At 43.7% G+C, this 25773-nt stretch overlaps 1 protein-coding gene across 4 annotated transcripts in view; it reads left to right on the forward strand.

The window, feature by feature from the left end:
• Positions 1–25773, forward strand: part of LOC106579709 (abl interactor 1) — a 144716-nt gene that overhangs the window by 12508 nt on the left and 106435 nt on the right. For all 4 annotated transcript variants that reach the window (XM_045702796.1, XM_045702797.1, XM_045702798.1 and 1 more), the window contains exon 2: positions 24817–24984. In XM_045702796.1, the coding sequence (XP_045558752.1) occupies positions 24817–24984 (168 nt within the window). The remainder of the gene's footprint in view (positions 1–24816; positions 24985–25773) is intronic.

Here is a 25773-nt window from a genome sequence, read left to right on the forward strand (position 1 = left end):
GGACGAGGCCGCCGGGCCGTATAGGCTGGACCACCTGGTCTGTTGCCAGGGCAGTGGTTTTGGACGAGGCCCGCCGGGCCGTATAGGCTGGGCCACCTGGTCTGTTGCCAGGGCAGTGGTTTTGGACGAGGCCCGCCGGGCCGTATAGGCTGGGCCACCTGGTCTGTTGCCAGGGCAGTGGTTTTGGACGAGGCCCGCCGGGCCGTATACGCTGGGCCACCTGGTCTGTTGCCAGGGCAGTGGTTTTGGACGAGGCCCGCCGGGCCGTATAGGCTGGGCCACCTGGTCTGTTGCCAGGGCAGTGGTTTTGGACGAGGCCGCCGGGCCGTATAGGCTGGGCCACCTGGTCTGTTGCCAGGGCAGTGGTTTTGGACGAGGCCCGCCGGGCCGTATACGCTGGACCACCTGGTCTGTTGCCAGGGCAGTGGTTTTGGACGAGGCCCGCCGGGCCGTATAGGCTGGGCCACCTGGTCTGTTGCCAGGGCAGTGGTTTTGGACCGAGGCCCGCCGGGCCGTATACGCTGGGCCACCTGGTCTGTTGCCAGGGCAGTGGTTTTGGACGAGGCCCGCCGGGCCGTATACGCTGGGCCACCTGGTCTGTTGCCAGGGCAGTGGTTTTGGACGAGGCCCGCCGGGCCGTATACGCTGGACCACCTGGTCTGTTGCCAGGGCAGTGGTTTTGGACGAGGCCCGCCGGGCCGTATACGCTGGACCACCTGGTCTGTTGGCAGGGTAGACAGATGCAGGTTTGGAGGTTGAGGAGAGGGAAGCAGTAGTCCACCGCATCATGTCCCATGTTCAGGACATCTTTTCTCACCATGTCTCACTTTCCCCTACAGTTATTCTTGTGTGTGGCAAGTTGTATTTATTTTGCTGTTATTTTCTTTATTTAACCAGGTAAGTTGACTGATAATACATTCTCATTTGCTGGTCAAACTGACTAAACATAGGCCAAATTATATACAAGATATAAGCAAACAAAAACTAAATTAATAATTTAAGAAAATGAAAAATATAAGATCAGATATTCCAAAACTGAATTGAGACCAAATGTAGGCCAATGTGTTGGGAGGAGAGCATTGTACACATATGTAAGCCAATGCACTTAATGACAGTATGATTAAAATTCATTCAGCGACTCGACACAGATTAGTTGGCCTCTTTTCTTTTTTGTTGTCCTGGTCACGTGACCTCGGTGTACCGATGCTGAAAGTGAATCCCAGCAGAAGTGAATTTTCCCTGGAAAAGAGCCAGTCTGGCCTGAAGGTGTCGTTTTCACACAGCTCTTTCTCTTAAGGATTACGGAGTCCTCTTTCTCTCCCGTTCTTTCTCTTGCTCCCTTCTCAGTCTCAGCTCTCAGAGTGCCCTGTTTTTCTTCTCTCAGTATGGAAAGCCCAGTGGCTCCTAGCCTGACCAGCCAAGCCCATTCATCCCTTCCACCACCTGCCATTCCCCCCTGAGTTGACTGTAGTTTTGGTTTAGTCCACACTAGGCGTTGTAATAATACCACTTGGTGGGAATATAGGACTTTAGAAACCAGGGGTGCATCGAAAGTAAGGAAAGCAGCACAGGTTGCTACGATATAAGGACTTTATTTGACGTTTAACAACAATAAAGACTTCTTGTTGCTCATCTGTCTGGAAATAGTCATGGTTAATAACCAACATTTTATTGTCACGTGGTAAACAACAGGTGTTGACTAACAGTGAGATGCTGACTGACTGACGGGCTGTAAGTCACATGGTCAACAACAGGTGTTGACTAACAGTGAGATGCTGACTGACTGACGGGCTGTAAGTCACATGGTAAACAACAGGTGTTGACTAACAGTGAGATGCTGACTGACTGACGGGCTGTAAGTCACATGGTAAACAACAGGTGTTGACTAACAGTGAGATGCTGACTGACTGACGGGCTGTAAGTCACATGGTAAACAACAGGTGTTGACTAACAGTGAGATGCTGACTGACTGACGGGCTGTAAGTCACATGGTAAACAACAGGTGTTGACTAACAGTGAGATGCTGACTGACTGACGGGCTGTAAGTCACATGGTAAACAACAGGTGTTGACTAACAGTGAGATGCTGACTGACTGACGGGCTGTAAGTCACATGGTAAACAACAGGTGTTGACTAACAGTGAAATGCTGACTGACTGACGGGCTGTAAGTCACATGGTCAACAACAGGTGTTGACTAACAGTGAGATGCTGACTGACTGACGGGCTGTAAGTCACATGGTCAACAACAGGTGTTGACTAACAGTGAGATGCTGACTGACTGACGGGCTGTAAGTCACATGGTCAACAACAGGTGTTGACTAACAGTGAAATGCTGACTGACTGACGGGCTGTAAGTCACATGGTAAACAACAGGTGTTGACTAACAGTGAGATACTGACTGACTGACGGGCTGTAAGTCACATGGTCAACAACAGGTGTTGACTAACAGTGAGATGCTGACTGACTGACGGGCTGTAAGTCACATGGTAAACAACAGGTGTTGACTAACAGTGAAATGCTGACTGACTGACGGGCTGTAAGTCACATGGTAAACAACAGGTGTTGACTAACAGTGAGATGCTGACTGACTGACGGGCTGTAAGTCACATGGTAAACAACAGGTGTTGACTAACAGTGAGATGCTGACTGACTGACGGGCTGTAAGTCACGTGGTAAACAACAGGTGTTGACTAACAGTGAGATGCTGACTGACGGGTCCTTTTCCTACAATATAAATAGTGACACAAGGAATAAATACTAATAATTACCACACGAGGACATGACTCTCTCAACTGGTTGAGTCTGTGAGGAAGAGAGAGTCACCTTTGGTTTTAACCGCAGTCCCTTCTTTTCAACACTCTATGCAACCAATATTGATAGACTTACAGGTATCTGGTTAAGTCTGGTTAATTGGTCTTCATATTGCATTGACCTAGTAAACATTTCCAGGAGAAATCCTTCAAACACTAAAGGAGATTAGAGGTTTAGAGGACAGTGGCTAGAATCACTTTACTGTGGTGTGGAGCTGTTCCTCGCTTCCTCTTGGTTCAGCATTCTGTTCAAAAACAATACTGATTTGATTTAGTCCTATTCTTTAACTTTGATTTTTAGTTGAGATGGAGACGTGAATCCAACTGATTGAAAAAAAAAAAAATGACTTGTAGATTCCTTTTTGAAATCAACTAAAGCTTGAAACCCTAGGCCTAAATGTATTGTCTGTTTGTAGTTAAATCCTGGGTTTAAGTTAAGCCATAGTTGTTGATGACTTCCCAAATGCTATATAAATAAATAGCATCATTTATTATATGATTGATAAAGTCTGGTTATATTTTCATTAGCAAGGGGTAGCCTGTGTTTAATTTCATTGTGTATTAGAAACACAGTTTGAGATCATTGTGAGGGGATTTTGCCAGTGGTTGAGTGGGGAATTGGGCTTCCCGGGTTAAATGTTGTTTGAGGTTGCAACAGTAACCTTAGTCAGTTAAATTTTTTTTTTTAAACCTATGAATTTAGCAGTATAGATTTTATTGTTTCAGCAAAACAACACAGCATTAGCATGGCAAAATGCATAGAATTGCAGGAAATTAGCTTTAAAACTGCAACATTTTATCTCCATTCCATGGCAAAATGTGTACAATTGCAGGAAATTAGCTTTAAAATGGCCCATCATTTTCTCATCTCCACGGCAAAAAAATGTGGAATCACAGGAAATCGGCTCATTTTCTCATTAACCTATAGTAAACATAAATCACTGACTTCCATGTGCACAAACATACATAGCCTACTTTCAGAATATTCTGCATAACATCCTATTCTCTTCCCAACGGCAGAAATATGACAAACATATATCAGAATAATATATTCAGCCTACATGGATAAGAGAGAAAGAGGGAGAGAGAGAGAGAGAATCGCTAGATGATGCCGCAAAGTAGTATGGGTATCACCGCCGTCACTCGGTGACGCCATGTTATCAACGTTGAACAGACGCCGCAGCCACGCCGATGTCCTGAAGTAGAACAGACTCCGCAGCCACGCCGATGTCCTGAAGTAGAACAGACTCCGCAGCCACGCCGATGTCCTGAAGTAGAACAGACTCCGCAGCCACGCCGATGTCCTGAAGTAGAACAGACTCCGCAGCCACGCCGATGTCCTGAAGTAGAACAGACTCCGCAGCCACGCCGATGTCCTGAAGTAGAACAGACTCCGCAGCCACGCCGATGTCCTGAAGTAGAACAGACTCCGCAGCCACGCCCGATGTCCTGAAGTAGAACAGACGCCGCAGCCACGCCGATGTCCTGAAGTAGAACAGACTCCGCAGCCACGCCGATGTCCTGAAGTAGAACAGACTCCGCAGCCACGCCGATGTCCTGAAGTAGAACAGACTCCGCAGCCACGCCGATGTCCTGAAGTAGAACAGACTCCGCAGCCACGCCGATGTCCTGAAGTAGAACAGACTCCGCAGCCACGCCGATGTCCTGAAGTAGAACAGACTCCGCAGCCACGCCGATGTCCTGAAGTAGAACAGACTCCGCAGCCACGCCGATGTCCTGAAGTAGAACAGACTCCGCAGCCACGCCGATGTCCTGAAGTAGAACAGACTCCGCAGCCACGCCGATGTCCTGAAGTAGAACAGACTCCGCAGCCACGCCGATGTCCTGAAGTAGAACAGACGCCGCAGCCACGCCGATGTCCTGAAGTAGAACAGACTCCGCAGCCACGCCGATGTCCTGAAGTAGAACAGACTCCGCAGCCACGCCCGATGTCCTGAAGTAGAACAGACTCCGCAGCCACGCCGATGTCCTGAAGTAGAACAGACTCCGCAGCCACGCCGATGTCCTGAAGTAGAACAGACTCCGCAGCCACGCCGATGTCCTGAAGTAGAACAGACTCCGCAGCCACGCCGATGTCCTGAAGTAGAACAGACTCCGCAGCCACGCCGATGTCCTGAAGTAGAACAGACTCCGCAGCCACGCCGATGTCCTGAAGTAGAACAGACTCCGCAGCCACGCCGATGTCCTGAAGTAGAACAGACTCCGCAGCCACGCCGATGTCCTGAAGTAGAACAGACTCCGCAGCCACGCCGATGTCCTGAAGTAGAACAGACGCCGCAGCCACGCCGATGTCCTGAAGTAGAACAGACTCCGCAGCCACGCCGATGTCCTGAAGTAGAACAGACTCCGCAGCCACGCCGATGTCCTGAAGTAGAACAGACTCCGCAGCCACGCCCGATGTCCTGAAGTAGAACAGACTCCGCAGCCACGCCGATGTCCTGAAGTAGAACAGACTCCGCAGCCACGCCGATGTCCTGAAGTAGAACAGACTCCGCAGCCACGCCGATGTCCTGAAGTAGAACAGACGCCGCAGCCACGCCGATGTCCTGAACTAGAACGGGTGGTTACCCGCTGGGCACAGACGTCAACGACAAGTTTTGATGTCAACTAAGCTGAATTCAACATGAAAATCTACATGAAATGTCACCATGTCATTGGATTTAGGTAAACATTTGGGTGGAGGAGAAAAAAAAAGACTACATTCTCGAACGTTGATAACTTTTTTTCAAATCGAATCAGTTTTCCACGTTGATTCAACATCATCACATTACATTTTCCTGCTGAAATGATGCGGAAACAACGTTGATTCAACCAGTTGTTGCCCAGTGGGTAATGACTTTGAATGGGAGCTAATGACTGTTGCAGCCTTAATTCAAAATTGATTAAATTAAACAAACATTCTCACCCATCTACACAAAATAATGGAAAACTGAAATGTTAGCAAATGTATTGAAAATGAAATGCAGAAATATCTAATTTACATAAATATTCACACCACTGAGTCAATGTTTTGTAGAAGCACCTTTGGCAGTGATTACAGCTGTAAGTCTTTCTGGGTAAATCTCTAAGAGCTTTGCATACCTGGAATGTGCCCATTTATTATTTACAAAATTCTTCAATCTCTGTCAAGTTGGTTGTTGATCATTGCTAGACAACCATCTTCAGGTCTTGCCATAGATTTCCAAGTAGATGTAAGTCCAAATTGTAACTCGGCCACTCAGGAACATTCACTGTATTCTTGGTAATGAACTCCAGTATAGATTTGGCCTTGTGTTTTAGGTTATTACCCTGCTGAAAGGTGAATTCATATCCCAGCCATTTTCAAGTCTTGCCATAGATTTTTAAGCCTAATTTTAAGTCAAAACTGTAATTCGGCCACATTCAATGTCGTCTTGGTAAGCAACTTCAGTGGCCTTGTGTTTTAGGTTGTTGTCCTGCTGAAAGGTGAATTCATCTCCCAGTGTCTGATGGAAAGCAGACTGAACCAGGTTTTCCTCTAGGATTGTTCCTGTGCTTAGCTCCATTCTGTTTCTTTTTTATCCTGAAAAACTCCCCAGTCCTTAACGATTACAACATACCCATAACATGATGCAGCCACAACTATGGTTGAAAATGTGGAGCGTGGTACTCAGTAATGTGTTTGCCTCAAACATAACACTTTGTATTCAGGACAATAAGTCAATTCCTTGCCACATTTTTTAGCAGTATTACTTTACTGCTTTGTTGCAAACAAGATGCATTTTTTGAAATATTTGTATTCTGTACAGGCTTCCTTCTTTTCACGTTGTCAATAAGGTTAGTATTGTGGAGTATCTACAATGTTGTTGATCCATCCACAGTTTTCTCCTACCAAAGCCATTAAACTACCAACGGGACATTCAAAACTGTAACATCTTATGCTTCACGGAGTCAGGGCTGAATGACGACACTATCAACATACAGCTGGCAGGTTATACGCTGCACCAGCAGGATAGAACAGTGGAGTCTGGTTAGACAAGGGGCGGCGGACTATGTATTTTGTAAATAACAGCTGGTGTACGATATCTAAGGAAGTCTCGAGTTATTGCTCGCCTGAGGTAGAGTATCTCATGATAAGCTGTAGACCACACTATCCACCTAGAGAGTTTTCATCTGTATTTTTCGTAGCTGTTTACATACCACCACAGTCAGAGGCTGCCACTAAGACAGCATTGAATGAGCTGTATTCCGCCATAAGCAAACAAGAAAAAGCTCACCCAGAGGTGGCGCACCTAGTAGCCGGGGACTTTAATGCAGGGAAACTTCAATCAGTTTTACCAAATTTCTATCAGCATGTTAAATGTGCAACAAGAGGGAAAAAAAACTTTGGACTACCTTTACTCCACACACAGAGACACATATAAAGCTCTCCCTCACCCTCCGTTTGGCAAATCTGACCATAATTCTATCCTCCTGATTCCTGCTTACAAGCAAAAACTAAAGCAGGAAGCACCAGTAACTAGATCAATAAAAAAGTGGTCAGATGAAGCAGATGCTAAGCTATAGGACTGTTTTGCTAGCACAGACTGGAATATGTTCCGGGATTCCTCCGATGGCATTGAGGAGTACACCACATCTGTCATTGGCTTCATCAATAAGTGCATCGATGACGTCATCCCCACAGTGACCGTACGTACATAAGCCAACCAGAAGCCATGGATTACAGGCAACATTTGCACTAAAGGCTAGAGCTGCCGCTTTCAAGGAGCGGGACTTTAACCAGGAACCTTATAAGAAATCCTATGCCCTCCAACGACCCATCAAACAGGCAAAGCGTCAATACAGGACTAAGATCGAATCGTACTACACCGGCTCTGATGCTCGTCGGATGTGGCAGGGCTTGCAAACCATTACAGACTACAAAGGGAAGCACAGCCGAGAGCTGCCCAGTGACACAAGCCTACCAGACGAGCTAAACTACTTCTATGCTCGCTTCGAGGCAAATAACACTGAAACGTGCATGAAAGCACCAGCTGTTCCGGAAGACTGTGTGATGACACTCTCCGCAGCCGATGTGAGTAAGACCTTTAAATAGGTCAACATTCACAAGGCCGCAGGGCCAGACGGATTACCAGGACGTGTACTGCGAGCATGCGCTGACCAACTGGCAAGTGTCTTCACTGACATTTTCAACCTCTCCCTGTCCGAGTCTGTAATACCAACATGTTTTAAGCAGACCACCATAGTGCCTGTGCCCAAGAACACTAAGGTAACCTGCCTAAATGACTACCGACCCATAGCACTCACGTCTGTATCCATGAAGTGCTTTGAAAGGCTAGTCATGGCTCACATCAACACCATCATCCCAAAAACCCTAGACCCACTCCAATTTGTATACCGCCCCAACAGATCCACAGATGATGCAATCTCTATTGCACTCCACACTGCCCTTTCCCACCTGGACAAAAGGAACACCTATGTGAGAATGCTGTTCATTGACTACAGCTCAGCGTTTAACACCATAGTGTCCTCAAAGCTCATCAATACGCTAAGGACCCTGAGACTAAACACCTCCCTCTGCAACTGGACCCTGGACTTCCTGACGGGCCGCCCCCAGGTGGTAAAGGGTAGATAACAACGCATCCGCCGCGCTGATCCTCAACACGGGGGCTCATCAGGGGTGCGTGCTCAGTCCCGTCCTGTACTCCCTGTTCACTCATGACTGCACGGTCAGGCATGACTCCAACACCATCATTAAGTTTGCTGATGACACAACAGTGGTAAATAGGCCTGATCACCGACAACGACTAGAAAGCCTATAGGGAGGAGGTCAGAGACCTGGCCGTGTGGTGCCAGGACAACAACCTCTCCCTCAACGTGATCAAGACAAAGGAGATGATTGTGGACTGTAGGACGGGGCTGCAGTGGAGCAGATTGAGAGCTTCAAGTTCTTTGGTGTCCACATCACCAACAAACTAACATGGTCCAAGCACACCAAAACAATCGTGAAGAGGGCACGACAAAATCTATTCCCCCTCAGGAGACTGAAAAGATTTGGCATGGGTCCTCAGATCCTCAAAAGGTTCTACAGCTGCACCATCGAGAGTATCCTGACTGGTTGCATCACTGCCTGGTATGGCAGCTGCTAAGCCTCCGACCGCAAGGCACTACAGAGGGTAGTGCGAACGGCCCAGTACATCACTGGGGCCAAGCTTCCTGCCATCCAGGACCTCTATACCAGGCAGTGTCAGAGGACTCCAGCCACCCTAGTCATTGACTGTTCTCTCTACTACTGCACGGCAAGCGGCACCAGAGCGCCAAGTAAAAGTCCATGAGGCTTCTAAACAGCTTCTTCCCCCAAGCGATAAGACTCCTGAACATCTAATCAAATTGCTACCCAGACTTTTTGCATTGCCCCCCCCTTCTTTTACACCGCTGCTACTCTCTGTTGTTATCATCTATGCATAGTCACTTTAATAACTCTACCTACATGTACATATTACATCATCTAACCGGTGCCCCCGCACATTGACTCTGTACCGGTACCCCCCTGTATATAGTCTCGCTATTGTTATTTTACTGCTGCTCTTTAATTACGTGTTACTTTTATTTCTTATTCTTATCCACTTTTTTAAACTGCATTGTTGGTTAGGGGCTCGTAAGTAAGCATTTCACTGTAAGGTCTGTCGTATTCGGCGCATGTGACTAGTACAATTTGATTTGAAACTCTGTAACCGTTTTAAAGACATCATTGGCCTCATGGTGAAATCTCTGAGCGGTTTCCTTCCTCTCCGGCAACTGAGTTAGGAAGGACGCCTGTATCTTTGTAGTGACTAGGTGTATTGATACACCATCCAAGCTGTAATTAATAACTTCACGCATGCTCAAAGGGATATTCAATGTCTGGTTTTTTTTTTGTTTTTTTACCCATCTACCAATAGGTGCCCTTCTTTGCGAGTCATTGGAAAACCTCCCTGGTGTTTGTGGTTGAATCTGTGTTTGAAATTCACTGCTCGACTGAGGGCCTTTATAGATAATTGTATGTGGGATACAGAGATGAGGTAGTCATCCAAAAATAATGTTAAACACTATTATTGCACACAGAGCAACTGATTATGTGACTTGTTAAGCACATGTTTACTCCTGAACTTATTTAGGCCATAACAAAGAGGTTGAATACTTTATTGACTCAAGACATTTCAGCTTTTCATTTTTAATTAATTTGTAAAACATTTCTAAAAACATTATTCCACTTTGACATTGTGTGTAGGCCAGTGACCAAAAAAATCTCGATATAATTCATTTTAAGTTCAGGCTGTAACTAGGGCTGTTGATGTGACCATATTACCGCCATACTGGCAGTCATGAGTCATGACAGCAGTAAAATTCCATGTGACTGTTGAGTCACGGTGATCTCCTGTTATCCACTCTGGACATGCTTTGGTAGTACCCAACTTGCTAATGACCATCAGGTCTTAATGACCTGGTACTCATGGCTCTATTTTCCCTCTTTAACTTCTCTGTCAATGCAATTGATATCAAAAATCACATCAAACACTTATCAACAAAACATTAGGCCTGTCATACTTTTAAAACGCACCTCACTGTGATGATCAATTTGAAGGTTGAAGTTCAACAGCAGGTTGAAACAGTGTAAAACAGGGTGTCTGTGGATGTTGTTTCAAAGCCTAACACAATGAAATGGACAACGCTTTCTAAGGTGATGATTCATTCAAAACATTCATATGCATATTAAATGTCATGCATATGCATATGAGCCCAAGCCCAGAAAAAAAACGGAATTAAAATTATGATTGTGCCATTATACAATACATAACCTACCACATATTACAAATGTCTGCAAATTTATTACAAATAAAATCATAAATACCTTATTTACATAAGTATTCAGACCCTTTGCTATGAGACTTGAAATTGAGCTGAGGTGCATCTTGTTTCCATTGATCATCCTTGAGATGTTTCTACAACTTGATTGGAGTCGACCTGTGGTAAATTCAATTGATTGGACATGATTTGGAAAGACACACACCTGTGTGTATATAAGGTCCCACACTTGACAGTGCACGTCAGAGCAAAACCCAAGCCATGAGGTGGAAGGCATTGTCCGTAGAGCTCCGAGACAATGCCTAGTGCTAACTGTAAAGTCTGGTGGAGGAGGTAAAATGGTCTGGGGCAGTTTAACATGGTTGTAATCTCTTGTAATCTCTTTTCCACTGGCTTTACGTCTCCTCTATCACATCTTGGATCTCTGGACTAGTCCATCCACATCAATACAGTCTACAAAACACTGCTCCTCACTGTCATCCTGGATCTCTGGGCTAAGAAACACCGTTTCTAGTGAAGCCTATGACCTTACGTCTGGACTCAGTTCTTCATCAGAGGAGCTTTATACTGTAACTGCACCGTGTAGTGTTTTCATCCTTGTTTTTTGAAATTGGAACAGGTAAAACGATCATCCCTGGTGAAATCTATTTTCTTGTCAGTTTATTTAATTGTTTTTATTGATTGTTGCTTACCATTTCTCAGATGTTCTAGTTCAAAATCAACAGATTGCAATAGTTTGTACTGCCATGATGCAATGCGTGCAACATTATCTATTAGTTAGTATGTCGCCTATTTCCTTAGTGAGTATGCTGCCTATTTCATTAGTTAGTATGTCGCCTATTTCATTAGTGAGTATGTTGCCTATTTCATTAGTGAGTATGTCGCCTATTTCATTAGTGAGTATGCCGCCTATTTCATTAGTGAGTATGTCGCCTATTTCATTAGTGAGTATGTCGCCTATTTCATTAGTGAGTATGCTGCCTATTTCATTAGTGAGTATGCTGCCTATTTCATTAGTGAGTATGTCGCCTATTTCATTAGTGAGTATGCTGCCTATTTCATTAGTGAGTATGTCGCCTATTTCATTAGTGAGTATGTCGCCTATTTCATTAGTGAGTATGTCACCTATTTCATTAGTGAGTATGCTGCCTATTTCATTAGTGAGTATGTCGCCTATTTCATTAGTGAGTATGTTCGCCTATTTCATTAGTGAGTATGCCGCCTATTTCCTTAGTGAGTATGTCGCCTATTTCCTTAGTGAGTATGTCGCCTATTTCATTAGTGAGTATGTCGCCTATTTCATTAGTGAGTATGTCGCCTATTTCCTTAGTGAGTATGCCACCTATTTCCTTAGTGAGTATGCCGCCTATTTCATTAGTGAGTATGCTGCCTATTTCCTTAGTGAGTATGTCGCCTATTTCATTAGTGAGTATGTCGCCTATTTCCTTAGTGAGTATGCCACCTATTTCCTTAGTGAGTATGCCGCCTATTTCATTAGTGAGTATGCCACCATGCCCTCAGTACACTCCTCTGGTGTTGTCCAGTTGTAACTTTCACTCATACTCATTTGACGTAGACTGTAGCAAACAGTTGCAAAAGATTTTGCGTTGGAGACCATTTACTCCCAAAGGAAACTGTTTTGCAACAAAAATAAGTGTCTATTGGACAAATTCAGGTGGGTCCCTCCCCGTTTTATTCTGTTTGCTTCCGTTTGCTTATGTTTGGTTCCTAGTCAATACGGCCATAACAGAGCTTTTGGGTGGAGGGGCCAGGCCACACATTTTGTCCTGTCCCTGGAACACAGTCTGTCCCCCCAGGGAGGAAGTCTGGGCCTTTCCTTCCTGTTCTTCCACCTCCAAGCAGAAACTGGCCCAGCCAGCTAAGCAGCCCGACACCCTGTTTAAATATAAACACTTTGAAAAGACAATTCCCGTTCTCCCTTTCTCTCTTCCTTGAAGTGAGTCATTTACTGTATCTAACTTGACTGGATTGTGGTGAAAGGACCCATTTTTAAGAGGTTCTTGAACCAGGCCCAAGTCCCACCCTTGTCTCCTATTGCGGATCCCTCACCCACCAGAAGAAACCTCCTAAACAGGCTGATGGACTGCCACTCCCTACTACACTGTCAGAGCTGTAGGAATTCACTTTATCATCACTCTAGTTAGCTTGTCTTATCTTGGTATGCTGTCTTGAAAGGAGGTGTGTTTACTTCATTGCCATTCAGACTAGGGAATGCCCTTAACTGAGTCAATATGTTGACAACTTTCCCTATTTCCACAAACCCCTTAATTGTCCATTGTGTCATTACTCAGATATGACCTAAAAACACCTAGAGTGTTTTAGATGAAACTGTGGGAAGTTTCCTCTGTTTCACATTTCGGGGGTAAAGCACACTCGATCTACGGTTTGGTTTGTTATTCCCCTTGAATTGGGAAAGCAAAACTTTGTTTTTTCAAAGAGGAATGTCTTTCAGAGAGCAGTTTTTGTATTTTATCTCTATTTATCCCTATCAGACTCCAGTATTTATACCTGTCAGACTCCAGTATTTATCCCTGTCAGACTCCAGTATTTATCCCTGTCAGACTCCAGTATTTATCCCTGTCAGACTCCAGTATTTATCCCTGTCAGACTCCAGTATTTATCCCTGCCAGACTCCAGTATTTATCCCTGTCAGACTCCAGTATTTATCCCTGTCAGACTCCAGTATTTATCCCTGTCAGACTCCAGTATTTATCCCTGTCAGACTCCAGTATTTATCCCTGCCAGACTCCAGTATTTATCCCTGTCAGACTCCAGTATTTATCCCTGTCAGACTCCAGTATTTATCCCTGCCAGACTCCAGTATTTATCCCTGTCAGACTCCAGTATTTATCCCTGCCAGACTCCAGTATTTATCCCTGTCAGACTCCAGTATTTATCCCTGTCAGACTCCAGTATTTATCCCTGCCAGACTCCAGTATTTATCCCTGCCAGACTCCAGTATTTATCCCTGTCAGACTCCAGTATTTATCCCTGCCAGACTCCAGTATTTATCCCTGTCAGACTCCAGTATTTATCCCTGCCAGACTCCAGTATTTATCCCTGTCAGACTCCAGTATTTATCCCTGTCAGACTCCAGTATTTATCCCTGCCAGACTCCAGTATTTATCCCTGCCAGACTCCAGTATTTATCCCTGTCAGACTCCAGTATTTATCCCTGCCAGACTCCAGTATTTATCCCTGTCAGACTCCAGTATTTATCCCTGTCAGACTCCAGTATTTATCCCTGCCAGACTCCAGTATTTATCCCTGTCAGACTCCAGTATTTATCCCTGTCAGACTCCAGTATTTATCCCTGTCAGACTCCAGTATTTATCCCTGTCAGACTCCAGTATTTATCCCTGTCAGACTCCAGTATTTATCCCTGTCAGACTCCAGTATTTATCCCTGCCAGACTCCAGTATTTATCCCTGTCAGACTCCAGTATTTATCCCTGTCAGACTCCAGTATTTATCACTATCAGACTCCAGTTTTTATCTCACAGTAACCGGCTCCAGTATTTATCCCTGTCAGACTCCAGTATTTATCACTATCAGACTCCAGTTTTTATCTCACAGTAACCGGCTCCAGTATTTATCCCTGTCAGACTCCAGTATTTATCCCTGTCAGACTCCAGTATTTCAAACCTGGTCATTGTCTCCAAGTTACCGCCCGACCTGAACGTCTCTGAACAAGGATGACTGAATTTTAAAAAAATGTTTTTTTTTAAGGTAGGCTATACAGACATTGGTCTCTAAAGTCACTTGTTATTCAATTAAGCGGCACATCTATCTTGTCAACACCCACAAAGCCTTAGCGGCCCGCTGGCTGACCCGACCCCACACTTCAGTCCCCATCTAAAGGCAGAGATCGGGTTGTTTTTATTAACCGGAGAGAAACCTCATTTCTTTCAATCTAATCTCTGCAAAGCCAAATCCCTTTTGACACAGTGATTCAGAAAACAATCCACTTGTTCTGCTGTGCGTTTGCTTGTGTGGAGATTTCCAGTGATGGTGTGTTTCCACACTTTTACTGTGTGTGAATGAGCAGAAGGCAAGTATTGTTAAGTGGGAAAGACTTGGCCAACCGCCCACGGCATGTCTACAGAACCATCATGTAGAAACTGTATTTCTATCATATTGATTTGACGCAGACATTGATTCCTAGTTCCCTTAATTTTATGTTACGGTCGACCCTGCAGGTTCATGTCATGTTATGGTCGACCCTAAACCTTCATGTCATGTTATGGTCGACCCTGCAGGTTCATGTTATGTTATGGTCGACCCTGCAGGTTCATGTCATGTTATGGTCGACCCTAAACCTTCATGTCATGTTATGGTCGACCCTGCAGGTTCATGTTATGTTATGGTCGACCCTGCAGGTTAGTTTTATGTTACGGTCGACCCTACACCTTCATGTTATGTTATGGTCGACCCTACACCTTCATGTTATGTTACGGTCGACCCTACACCTTCATGTTATGTTACCGTCGACCCTACAGGTTAGTTTTATGTTACGGTCGACCCTACACCTTCATGTCATGTTACGGTCGACCCTGCAGGTTCATGTTATGTTATGGTCGACCCTGCAGATTCATGTCATGTTATGGTCGACCCTAAACCTTCATGTCATGTTATGGTCGACCCTGCAGGTTCATGTCATGTTACGGTCGACCCTGCAGGTTCATGTTATGTTATGGTCGACCCTGCAGGTTCATGTCATGTTATGGTCGACCCTAAACCTTCATGTCATGTTATGGTCGACCCTGCAGGTTCATGTCATGTTATGGTCGACCCTGCAGGTTCATGTCATGTTATGGTCGACCCTACACCTTCATGTTATGTTACGGTCGACCCTACACCTTCATGTTATGTTACGGTCGACCCTGCAGGTTCATGTTATGTTAGTCGACCCTACAGGTTAGTTTTATGTTACGGTCGACCCTACACCTTCATGTTATGTTACAGTCGACCCTACACCTTCATGTTATGTTACAGTCTACCCTACACCTTCATGTTATGTTACGGTCGACCCTACACCTTCATGTTATGTTACGGTCGACCCTACACCTTCATGTTATGTTACGGTCGACCCTGCAGGTTCATGTTATGTTACGGTCGACCCTGCAGGTTCATGTTATGTTATGGTCTACCCTACACCTTCATGTTATGTTACGGTCGACCCTGCAGGTTCATGTTATGTTATGGTCGACCCTACACCTTCATGTCATGTTACGGTCGACCCTACACCTTCATGTTATGTTACAGTCTACCCTAAACCTTCATGTCATGTTATGGTCGACCCTACAGGTTAATTTTGTGTTACGGTCGACCCTACACCTTCATGTTATGTTACGGTCGACCCTACACCTTCATGTTATGTTACGGTCGACCCTACACCTTCATGTTATGTTACGGTCGACCCTACAGGTTAGTTTTATGTTACGGTCGACCCTACAGGTTAGTTTTATGTTACGGTCGACCCTACAGGTTAGTTTTATGTTACGGTCGACCCTACACCTTCATGTTATGTTACAGTCGACCCTACACCTTCATGTTATGTTACGGTCGACCCTACACCTTCATGTTATGTTACGGTCGACCCTACACCTTCATGTTATGTTACAGTCTACCCTAAACCTTCATGTCATGTTATGGTCGACCCTACAGGTTAATTTTGTGTTACGGTCGACCCTACACCTTCATGTTATGTTACGGTCGACCCTACAGGTTAGTTTTATGTTACGGTCGACCCTACAGGTTAGTTTTATGTTACGGTCGACCCTACACCTTCATGTTATGTTACGGTCGACCCTACACCTTCATGTTATGTTACGGTCGACCCTACAGGTTAGTTTTATGTTACGGTCGACCCTACATCTTCATGTTATGTTATGGTCGACCCTACAGGTTAATTTTATGTTACGGTCGACCCTACACCTTCATGTTATGTTACGGTCGACCCTACAGGTTAGTTTTATGTTACGGTCGACCCTACAGGTTAGTTTTATGTTACGGTCGACCCTACATCTTCATGTTATGTTACGGTCGACCCTACAGGTTTATTTTATGTTACAGTCGACCCTACACCTTCATGTTATGTTACGGTCGACCCTACACCTTCATGTTATGTTAGTCGACCCTACAGGTTAGTTTTATGTTACGGTCGACCCTAAACCTTCATGTTATGTTACAGTCTACCCTACACCTTCATGTTATGTTACGGTCGACCCTACACCTTCATGTTATGTTACAGTCGACCCTACACCTTCATGTCATGTTATGGTCGACCCTACAGGTTAATTTTGTGTTACGGTCGACCCTACACCTTCATGTTATGTTACGGTCGACCCTACACCTTCATGTTATGTTACGGTCGACCCTACACCTTCATGTTATGTTACGGTCGACCCTACACCTTCATGTTATGTTACAGTCGACCCTACACCTTCATGTTATGTTACGGTCGACCCTACACCTTCATGTTATGTTACGGTCGACCCTACACCTTCATGTTATGTTACGGTCGACCCTACACCTTCATGTTATGTTACGGTCTACCCTACACCTTCATGTTATGTTACGGTCGACCCTACACCTTCATGTTATGTTACGGTCTACCCTACACCTTCATGTTATGTTACGGTCGACCCTACACCTTCATGTTATGTTACGGTCTACCCTACAGGTTAATTTTGTGTTACGGTCGACCCTACACCTTCATGTTATGTTACGGTCGACCCTACAGGTTAGTTTTATGTTACGGTCGACCCTACACCTTCATGTTATGTTACAGTCTACCCTACACCTTCATGTTATGTTACGGTCGACCCTACACCTTCATGTTATGTTACGGTCGACCCTACACCTTCATGTTATGTTACGGTCGACCCTACAGGTTAGTTTTATGTTACGGTCGACCCTACACCTTCATGTTATGTTACAGTCGACCCTACACCTTCATGTTATGTTACAGTCGACCCTACACCTTCATGTTATGTTACGGTCGACCCTACACCTTCATGTTATGTTACGGTCGACCCTACAGCTTCGTTTTATGTTACGGTCGACCCTACAGGTTAGTTTTATGTTACGGTCGACCCTACAGCTGCGGGATATGGCAGATATATTTTATAACCTCTTTGATGCAGTTCTCTATGCAGGCATCTAACTGCACATAAAAGCTAGCTCTCTACATGAAATGTAATTTCCTTGAAATGCTATCGGATTGCTGTTTCTTTACAGCATATTCGATGATTTCATAAAAGAGTCTCCAGCGCCTACACTGTCTGCATACTCAATGTCTCCCAGGAATGTTGGAGCAGAATACATGATTTTATTTTTTTGGACAGAGGAAGGTGAATATGAATAGTAGTGGTTGATGGATTTTTCACGTGTAATGCCAACACCTCGGCTTTCAGATATGGTTTGTATCTGAGTGGCACTGAAGACGTGTCTTACATACCCTCTTTAATGCAAGGGATTGAAGTTGAAGGGTGACACCAAGTTTAGTGATACTGTCAGTATAGACTTAGAACCAGTCCTGTGCGGGTTTGAATCTACTTCAGAGGATGTCACCGTTCACACATGGAAGAATGAATAGGTTTCACTTAGAGTTCAGAACTGTGGGTTTACTACTATAATAAATGAGAAATGAATTAATACATTTGAAGTAGTATCAAAGCACAGTCTAAAAAAATTACCTATACTTGAAGTGATCCATTTTTGCTCTAGTAAGTTACCCAAAAGTACATCAGTTCAGGAATGCTATCATATGTGTTCTCTCTAGGTTTTCTGTATGGATGTGTATGCTGATGGAAGTATTGAAAGTGTCACGAAGGTTGTGTGTGGTGTGTTCTGGGAATGTTCTCGATTTGCTAGGATGTACAGAACCTTCAGAAAGTATTCACACCCCTTGACTTTTTACATATTTTGACAAAGTGAAAAGTGTATTTTTATTTTTTATGTTTGCATATGTATTAAAAATTAAAAAACAAAAATACCTTATTTACATAAGTATTCAGACCCTTTGCTATGAGACTCGAAATTGAGCTCAGGTGAATCCTGTTTCCATTGATCATCCTTGAGATGTTTTCTACAACTTGATTGGAGTCCACCTGTGGTAAATTCAATTGATTGGACATGATTTGGAAAGGCACACACCTGTCTATATAAGGTCCCACAGTTGACAGTGCATGTCAGAGCAAAAACCAAGCCATGAGGTGGAAGGAATTGTCCATAGAGCTCTAAAACAGGTTTGTGTCAAGACACAGATCTGGGGAAGGGTATCAAAACATTTCTGCAGCATTGAAGGTCCCCAAGAACACAATGGCCTCCATCATTCTTAAATGGAAGAAGTTTGGAACCACCAAGACTCTTCCTAGAGCTGGCCGCCCTGCCAAACTGAGCCATCGGGGGAGAATGGCCTTGGTCACGGAGGTGACCAAGAACCCGATGGTCACTCTGACAGAGCTCCAGAGTTCCTCTGTGGAGATGGGAGAACCTTCCAGAAAGACAACCATCTCTGCAGCACTCTAACAATCAGGCCTTTATGGTAGAGTGGCCAGACATAAGCCACTCCTCAGTAAAAGGCAGATGACAGCCCGATTGGAGATTGTCAAAAGGCACCTAAAGACTCTCAGACCATGAGAAACAAGATTCTCTGGTCTGATGAAACCAAGATTGAACTCTTTGCCCTCAATGCCAAGCATCACGTCTGGAGGAAACCTGGCACCATCCCTACGGTGAAGCATGGTGGTGGCAACATCATTCTGTGGGGATGTTTTTCAGCGGCAGGGACTGGGAGACTTGGATCGAGGGAATGATGAACGAAGCAAAGTGTAATTAATAACTTGCTCAAAGGGATAGTCAGTGTCTGTTTATTTTTATTTTTTTTACCAATGTACCAATAGATGTCCTTTGCGAAGCATAGAAAACCTCCCTGGTCTTTGTGGTTGAATCTTTGTTCGACTGAGGGCCCTTACAAAAAATTGTATGTGTGGGGTGAGGTAGTGATCAATTAATACATACATTTATAATTAGTACGTTTTGTTATCTGTTTTAACAAACCTTTTTTTATTTTTTTATTTTCTTATTTATATATTGTATATTGTTTCTTTTGTGTGGTTTTCATATCAGCCCTTATCAGCTCTTGGGCTTCCAACAACACCTCCACATTAGTGCAAAAAATAAATACATGTAAATAGTTAATTGTTAATCACTTTTATTGCACACAGAGTTCATCTAACTTATTATGTGACTTGTTAAGCACATTTTTTTTACTCCTGAACTTATTTAGGCCATAACAAAGAGGTTGAATACTTATTGACTCAAGACATTTCAGCTTTTCATCATTCATTCATTTGTAAACATTTCTAAAAACATAATTCCACTTTGACGTTATGTGGTATGGGTATTGTGTGTAGGACAATTTTTTGTTGTTGTTGAATTTATCAATTTGAAATTCAGGCTGTAACAACAAACTGTGGAAAAAGCCACTGTATGTATGTGCCTGTCCTCTCCAGATGGCCTCTGGCTCTGTCGCTGTCCTCTGGAGGAACTCTCCCTTCATTCCTGGAGGCTGTTATCATGAACTCATCTGTTACTGCTATTCCCTCCAAAAACAAGCAGTCGGACTCAAACACACTGCCACTTCTTCTGTGGTAGTTAACCAGCGGGGATCTCAGCTCAGAGGGCAACAAGGCTTTAGTCACTATGGCTGTGAGACTGTACAAAGCTGATCTTATGCCCAGACGAATGAATATCATACACACAGCCTATCTCTTTAAAATGTTTCCCTTCATAGTGTTGATAGTTGTCTAGAAGATGGTATTTAGCCTTTTCTTTCTGTTTCAGGGTTTGAGCTCTTCTCTCGTTCTCCCGCCTCATATTGCAGCCAGGTATCAAACCCCCAGGCAGTGCCCTTTGGACTTTGCTTTATGAGTGAGCAGTGTAGGGAATGCAGCTAAGATTAAACACGACTACAGTGCCTTGCAAAAGTATTCACCCCCTGTCACGATTGTCGTAAGAACATTCAGACCAAAGCGCAGCGTGAAATCGGTTCGACATTTTAAACAATAAACGAACAAACGAAACGTGACGTTCTGGAGTGCTCACAGGCAACTACACAAAAACAAAACAAGATCCCACAAAACACAGTGGGGAAATGGCTGCCTAAATATGATCCCCAATCAGAGACAACGATAAACAGCTGCCTCTGATTGGGAACCATACCAGGCCAACATAGAAATGAAACAACCTAGATCACCCACCCTAGTCACACCCCGACCTAACCAACATAGAGAATAAAAGGCTCTCTATGGTCAGGGAGTGACACCCCCCTTGGCGTATTTTCTATTTTGTTGCATTACAACCTGTAATTTAAATGGATTTTTATTAGGATTTCATGTAATGGACAAACACAACATAGTCCAAATTGGTGAAGTGAAATTAAAAAAATATCTTGTTTAAAACCTCACTAGGGTAGGGGGCGCTATTTTCACCTCCGGATGAAAAGCGTGCCCAAGGTAAACTGCCTGCTACTCAGGCCCAGAAGCTAGGATATGCATATAATTAGTAGATTTAGATAGAAAACACTCCAAAGTTTCTAAAACTGTTAAAATAATGTCTGAGTATAACATAACTGAAATGGCAGGCGAAAACCTGAGGAAAATCCATCCAGGAGGTGCCATTACCTTAAAATGGCTGTTTTTCCAATGAAAGCCTATCCACCATTTAAAGGGATAGGAGCCAGATTCCGTTCCCTATGGCTTCCACTAGTTGTGAACAGTCTTTATACATTGTTTCAGGCTTTTATTCTAAATGAGGGAGAATGACCACATTGAGTGAGTGGACCCTGGGATGTCCTCAGAGCTGGTTCCTGCGCACGACCGAGAGCACGCCTTTCTTGTTTTTCTTTTATATTGACGAAGCTTTTGTCCAGTTGAAATATTATTGATTATTTAGGCTAAAAACAACCTGAGGATTGATTATAAACATCGTTTGACATGTTTCTACGAACTTTACTGATACCATTTGGAATTTTCGTCTGCCCGTTGTGACTGCATTTGAGCCATTGGATTACTGAACAAAACACGCCAACAAAATTGAGTTTTTTTGGATATAAAGAGGGAATTTATCGAACAAAACTAACATTTATTGTGTAACATGGAGTCTTGTGAGTGCAACCATACGAAGATCATCAAAGGTAAGTGATTAATTTTATTGCTATTTTGGACTTTCGTGACTAATCTACTTGGCTGGTAACTGTGTGCTGAGCGCTGACCTCAGATAATCACATGGTTTGCTTTCGCCGTAAAGCCTTTTTGAAATCTGACACAGCGGCTGGATTAACAAGAAGTTAAGCTTTATTTTGATGTATAACACATTTTCAAGAATGTTAAATATTTGAATTGAGTATTTTTGAGTTTCGCACTCTGCAATTTCACTGGATGTTGGCCACGTGGGACGGTAGCGTCCCACACCCCCTAGAGAGGTAAAAAAAATCAAAAGAAATCTCAAATGAAAAGTGGTGGGTGTATATGTATTCACCACCTTTGTTATTAAGCTCCTAAATAATATCTGGTGCAACCAATGACCTTCAGAATTCACAATTAATAAAATAAAGTCCACCTGTGTGCAATCTAAGTGTCACATGACCTGTCACATGATCTCAGTATATATACACCTGTTCTGAAAGCCCCTAGAGTCTGCAACACCACTGAGCAAGGGGCACCATTAAGCAAGCGGCACTATGAAGACAAAGGAGCTCTCCAAACAGGTCAGGGACAAAGTTTTGAAGAACAGATCAGGGTTGGGTTATAAAAAAATATATGAAACTTTGAACATCCCACAGAGCACCATTAAATTCATTATTAAAAAATGGAAAGAATATGGCACCACAACAAACCTGCCAAGAGAGGGCCGCCCACCAAAACTCACGGAGCAGGCAAGGAGGGCATTAATCAGAGAGGCAACAAAGAGATCAAAGATAACCCTGAAGGAGCTGCAAAGCTCCACAGCGGAGATTGGACTATCTGTCCATAGGACCACTTTAAGCCAAACACTCCACAGAGCTGGGCTTTACGGAAGAGTGGCCTGAAAAAAGCCATTGCTTAAAGGAAAAAAGTAAGCAAACATGTTTGGTGTTTGCCAAAAGGCATGTGGGAGACTCCCCAAACATATGGAAGTAGGTTCTCTGGTCAGATGAGACCATTTTAGGAGCTTTTTGGCCATCAAGGAAAACGCTATGGCTGGCGCAAACCCAACACCTCTCATCACCCCGGGGACAACACCATCCACACAGTGAAGCATGGTGGTGGCAGCATCATGCTATGGGTATGTTTTTCATCGGCAGGGACTGGGAAACTGGTCAGAATTGAAGGAATGATGAGTGGCACTAAATACGGGAATATTCTTGAGGGAAACCTGTTTCAGTCTTCCAGAGATTTCAGACTAGGACGGAGGTTCACCTTCCAGCAGGACAATGACCCTAAACATACTGCTAAAGAAACACTCGAGTGGTTTAAGGGGAAGCATTTAAATGTCTTGGAATGGCCTAGTCAAAGCCCAGACCTCAATCCAAATGAGAACCTGTGGTATGACTTAAAGATTGCTGTACACCAGCGGAACCCATCCAACTTGAATGAGCTGGAGCAGTTTTGCTTTGAAGAATGGGCAAAAATCCCAGTGGCTAGATGTGCCAAGCTTATAGAGACCTACCCCAAGACACTTGCTGAAAAGGATGGCTCTACAAAGTATTGACTTTAGGGGGGTGAATAGTTATGCACGCTCAAGTTTTCTGTTTTATTGTCTTATTTGTTGTGTTACACAATAAAAACATATTTTGCATCTTCAAAGTGGTAGGCATGTTGTGTAAATCAAATGATACAACCCCCCCAAAAAAATCTATTTTAATTCCAGGTTGTAAGGCAACAAAATAGGAAAAATGCCAAGGGGGGTGAATACTTTCGCAAGCCACTGTCTATGCTGTATCCTGTCACTATGCCTGTCTTTCCTTTCTAGTGGGCTTGAAAAGGTCACAGGCATGATAATGAAGTATACTATAGCCATCTTGTGAAATGCTCACACACCTTAATCAGCTTCAAAATGGATGTCAATTCAATGAGACATTGATGTTTTTGCTGAATGTTGAGTAACACTTTACTTGACACCCAGCGTCATAGTACATTACGACACGGTCATAACCTGTCATAACATGGTCATAACACTGACATGACACATATATTTAGAACTGGTATGACATATATTGCATTATATTATGGCTGGTTATGACACCTACATAAGAGTGTCAAAACCCACAAAACCTAATGTACCACAAAACATTCCATTACATTATATAACAGTTTATGAAATTGACCATATTAAATTATCATTGTAATTGCACACACATTGATGCCCTGTTGCTGATGACTGGGATGAATGCAGGAGCAGATTTCAGGAGCAGGACAAAACACCCTCTTTTTCACTGATGACCGATATAACAGCATGTACGTGATTGGCCTATCTGGCTGATATGATTATGACGGTCATAACGCTTCTTGACAGTGTCACAAAGTGTATTTTCTACAAGTTATTTAAAATATGATGATGAAAAAAACATGATTGTAAAAAATTCATTACAACAATAACAAAGGACTTAAGAAATTAACTTTCAAAATGAAAGGAAACTTCTTGGCAGGGAAAAACACATTGGAATAAATGTGGGTTTTGACACTTTTATGTAGGTGTCATAATCGGCCATAAAATAACACAATATGTCACAACAGGTCTAAATATATGTGTCATGTCAGTGTTATGACCATGTTATGACAGGTTATGACCGTGTCATAACGTGTTATGACGCTTGGTGTCAAGTAAAGTGTTACCGAATCTTGTAATGCACCTAAGACTAATTCTGACTGAACCAGGGTTCTAGAGAATAAGCCTTATGTCAAATGTCGACCTTGACTAACACGGCCATCTGTAGCTCAGTTGGTAGAGCATGACACTCCAGGATAGTGTGTTCGATTCCCAGCTGGCACTCGTATGTAAAATGTCTACCCGCATGACTGTAAGTCGCGTTTGGATAAAAGCGTCTGCTAAAATGTCATATATTATTTGTGTAACGTTGTGCGTCTCCCTCTGTTGCTGTCTCTCTCTCCAGGCTACGGACAAGAGGAAAGCTCTGGAGGAGACCAAAGCCTACACAACCCAGTCCCTGGCCAGCGTGGCATACCAGATCAATGCCTTAGCCAACAATGTGCTGCAGCTGCTGGACATCCAGGCCTCACAGATGTGCCGAATGGAGTCCTCAATCAATCACATCTCTCAGGTCAGGACACACTCTGAGTCTCTCTTGCTTTTCTCAAACACACACATACACATCCACAGCTGTGGTGAATCAACCACTTCTCTCAGGCCAGGACACGTGGACATCCCCACCCACCAAACCACAGTTCAACTTGAAGAGCTGACATAGAAATAGACTTCCAGTTTATTTTCTCTTAGTCCATGTACAGCGTGTCTTTCTGCAGTGACTATGGTGCCTTTATAACTGTGTGCCTGACTGTGTGACTGACTGTGTGCCTGACTGTGTGTTCGTATGAAGGACCGATTCTCTGCGCCTCCATGCACTCTCTCTGTTTCTCTCTCTTTCCCACACACACACCCACACACCAGGGTTTCTTTTAGGAACATTTTGGCGGCGGACAACGTGACCGACAAAATATACATTTACCGGGAGAAATTTACCGGACATATGACAAACTTACTGGACATATGACAAATTTACAAATATGACAAATTTACCGGACATATGACAAACTTACTGGACATATGACAAATTTACTGGACATATGACAAATTTACCGGACATATGACAAACTTACTGGACATATGACAAATTTACCTGACATATGACAAATTTACTGGACATATGACAAATTTACTGGACATATGACAAATTTACAAATATGACAAATTTACCTGACATATGACAAATTTACAAATATGACAAATTTACCTGACATATGACAAACTTACTGGACATATGACAAATTTACTGGATATTTGAGAAATTTACCGGACATATGACAAATTTACCGGACATATGACAAATTTA

The sequence above is a fragment of the Salmo salar genome, chromosome ssa19, assembly GCF_905237065.1.
Source record: "Salmo salar chromosome ssa19, Ssal_v3.1, whole genome shotgun sequence".
In the NCBI taxonomy this organism is placed as follows: domain Eukaryota; kingdom Metazoa; phylum Chordata; class Actinopteri; order Salmoniformes; family Salmonidae; genus Salmo; species Salmo salar.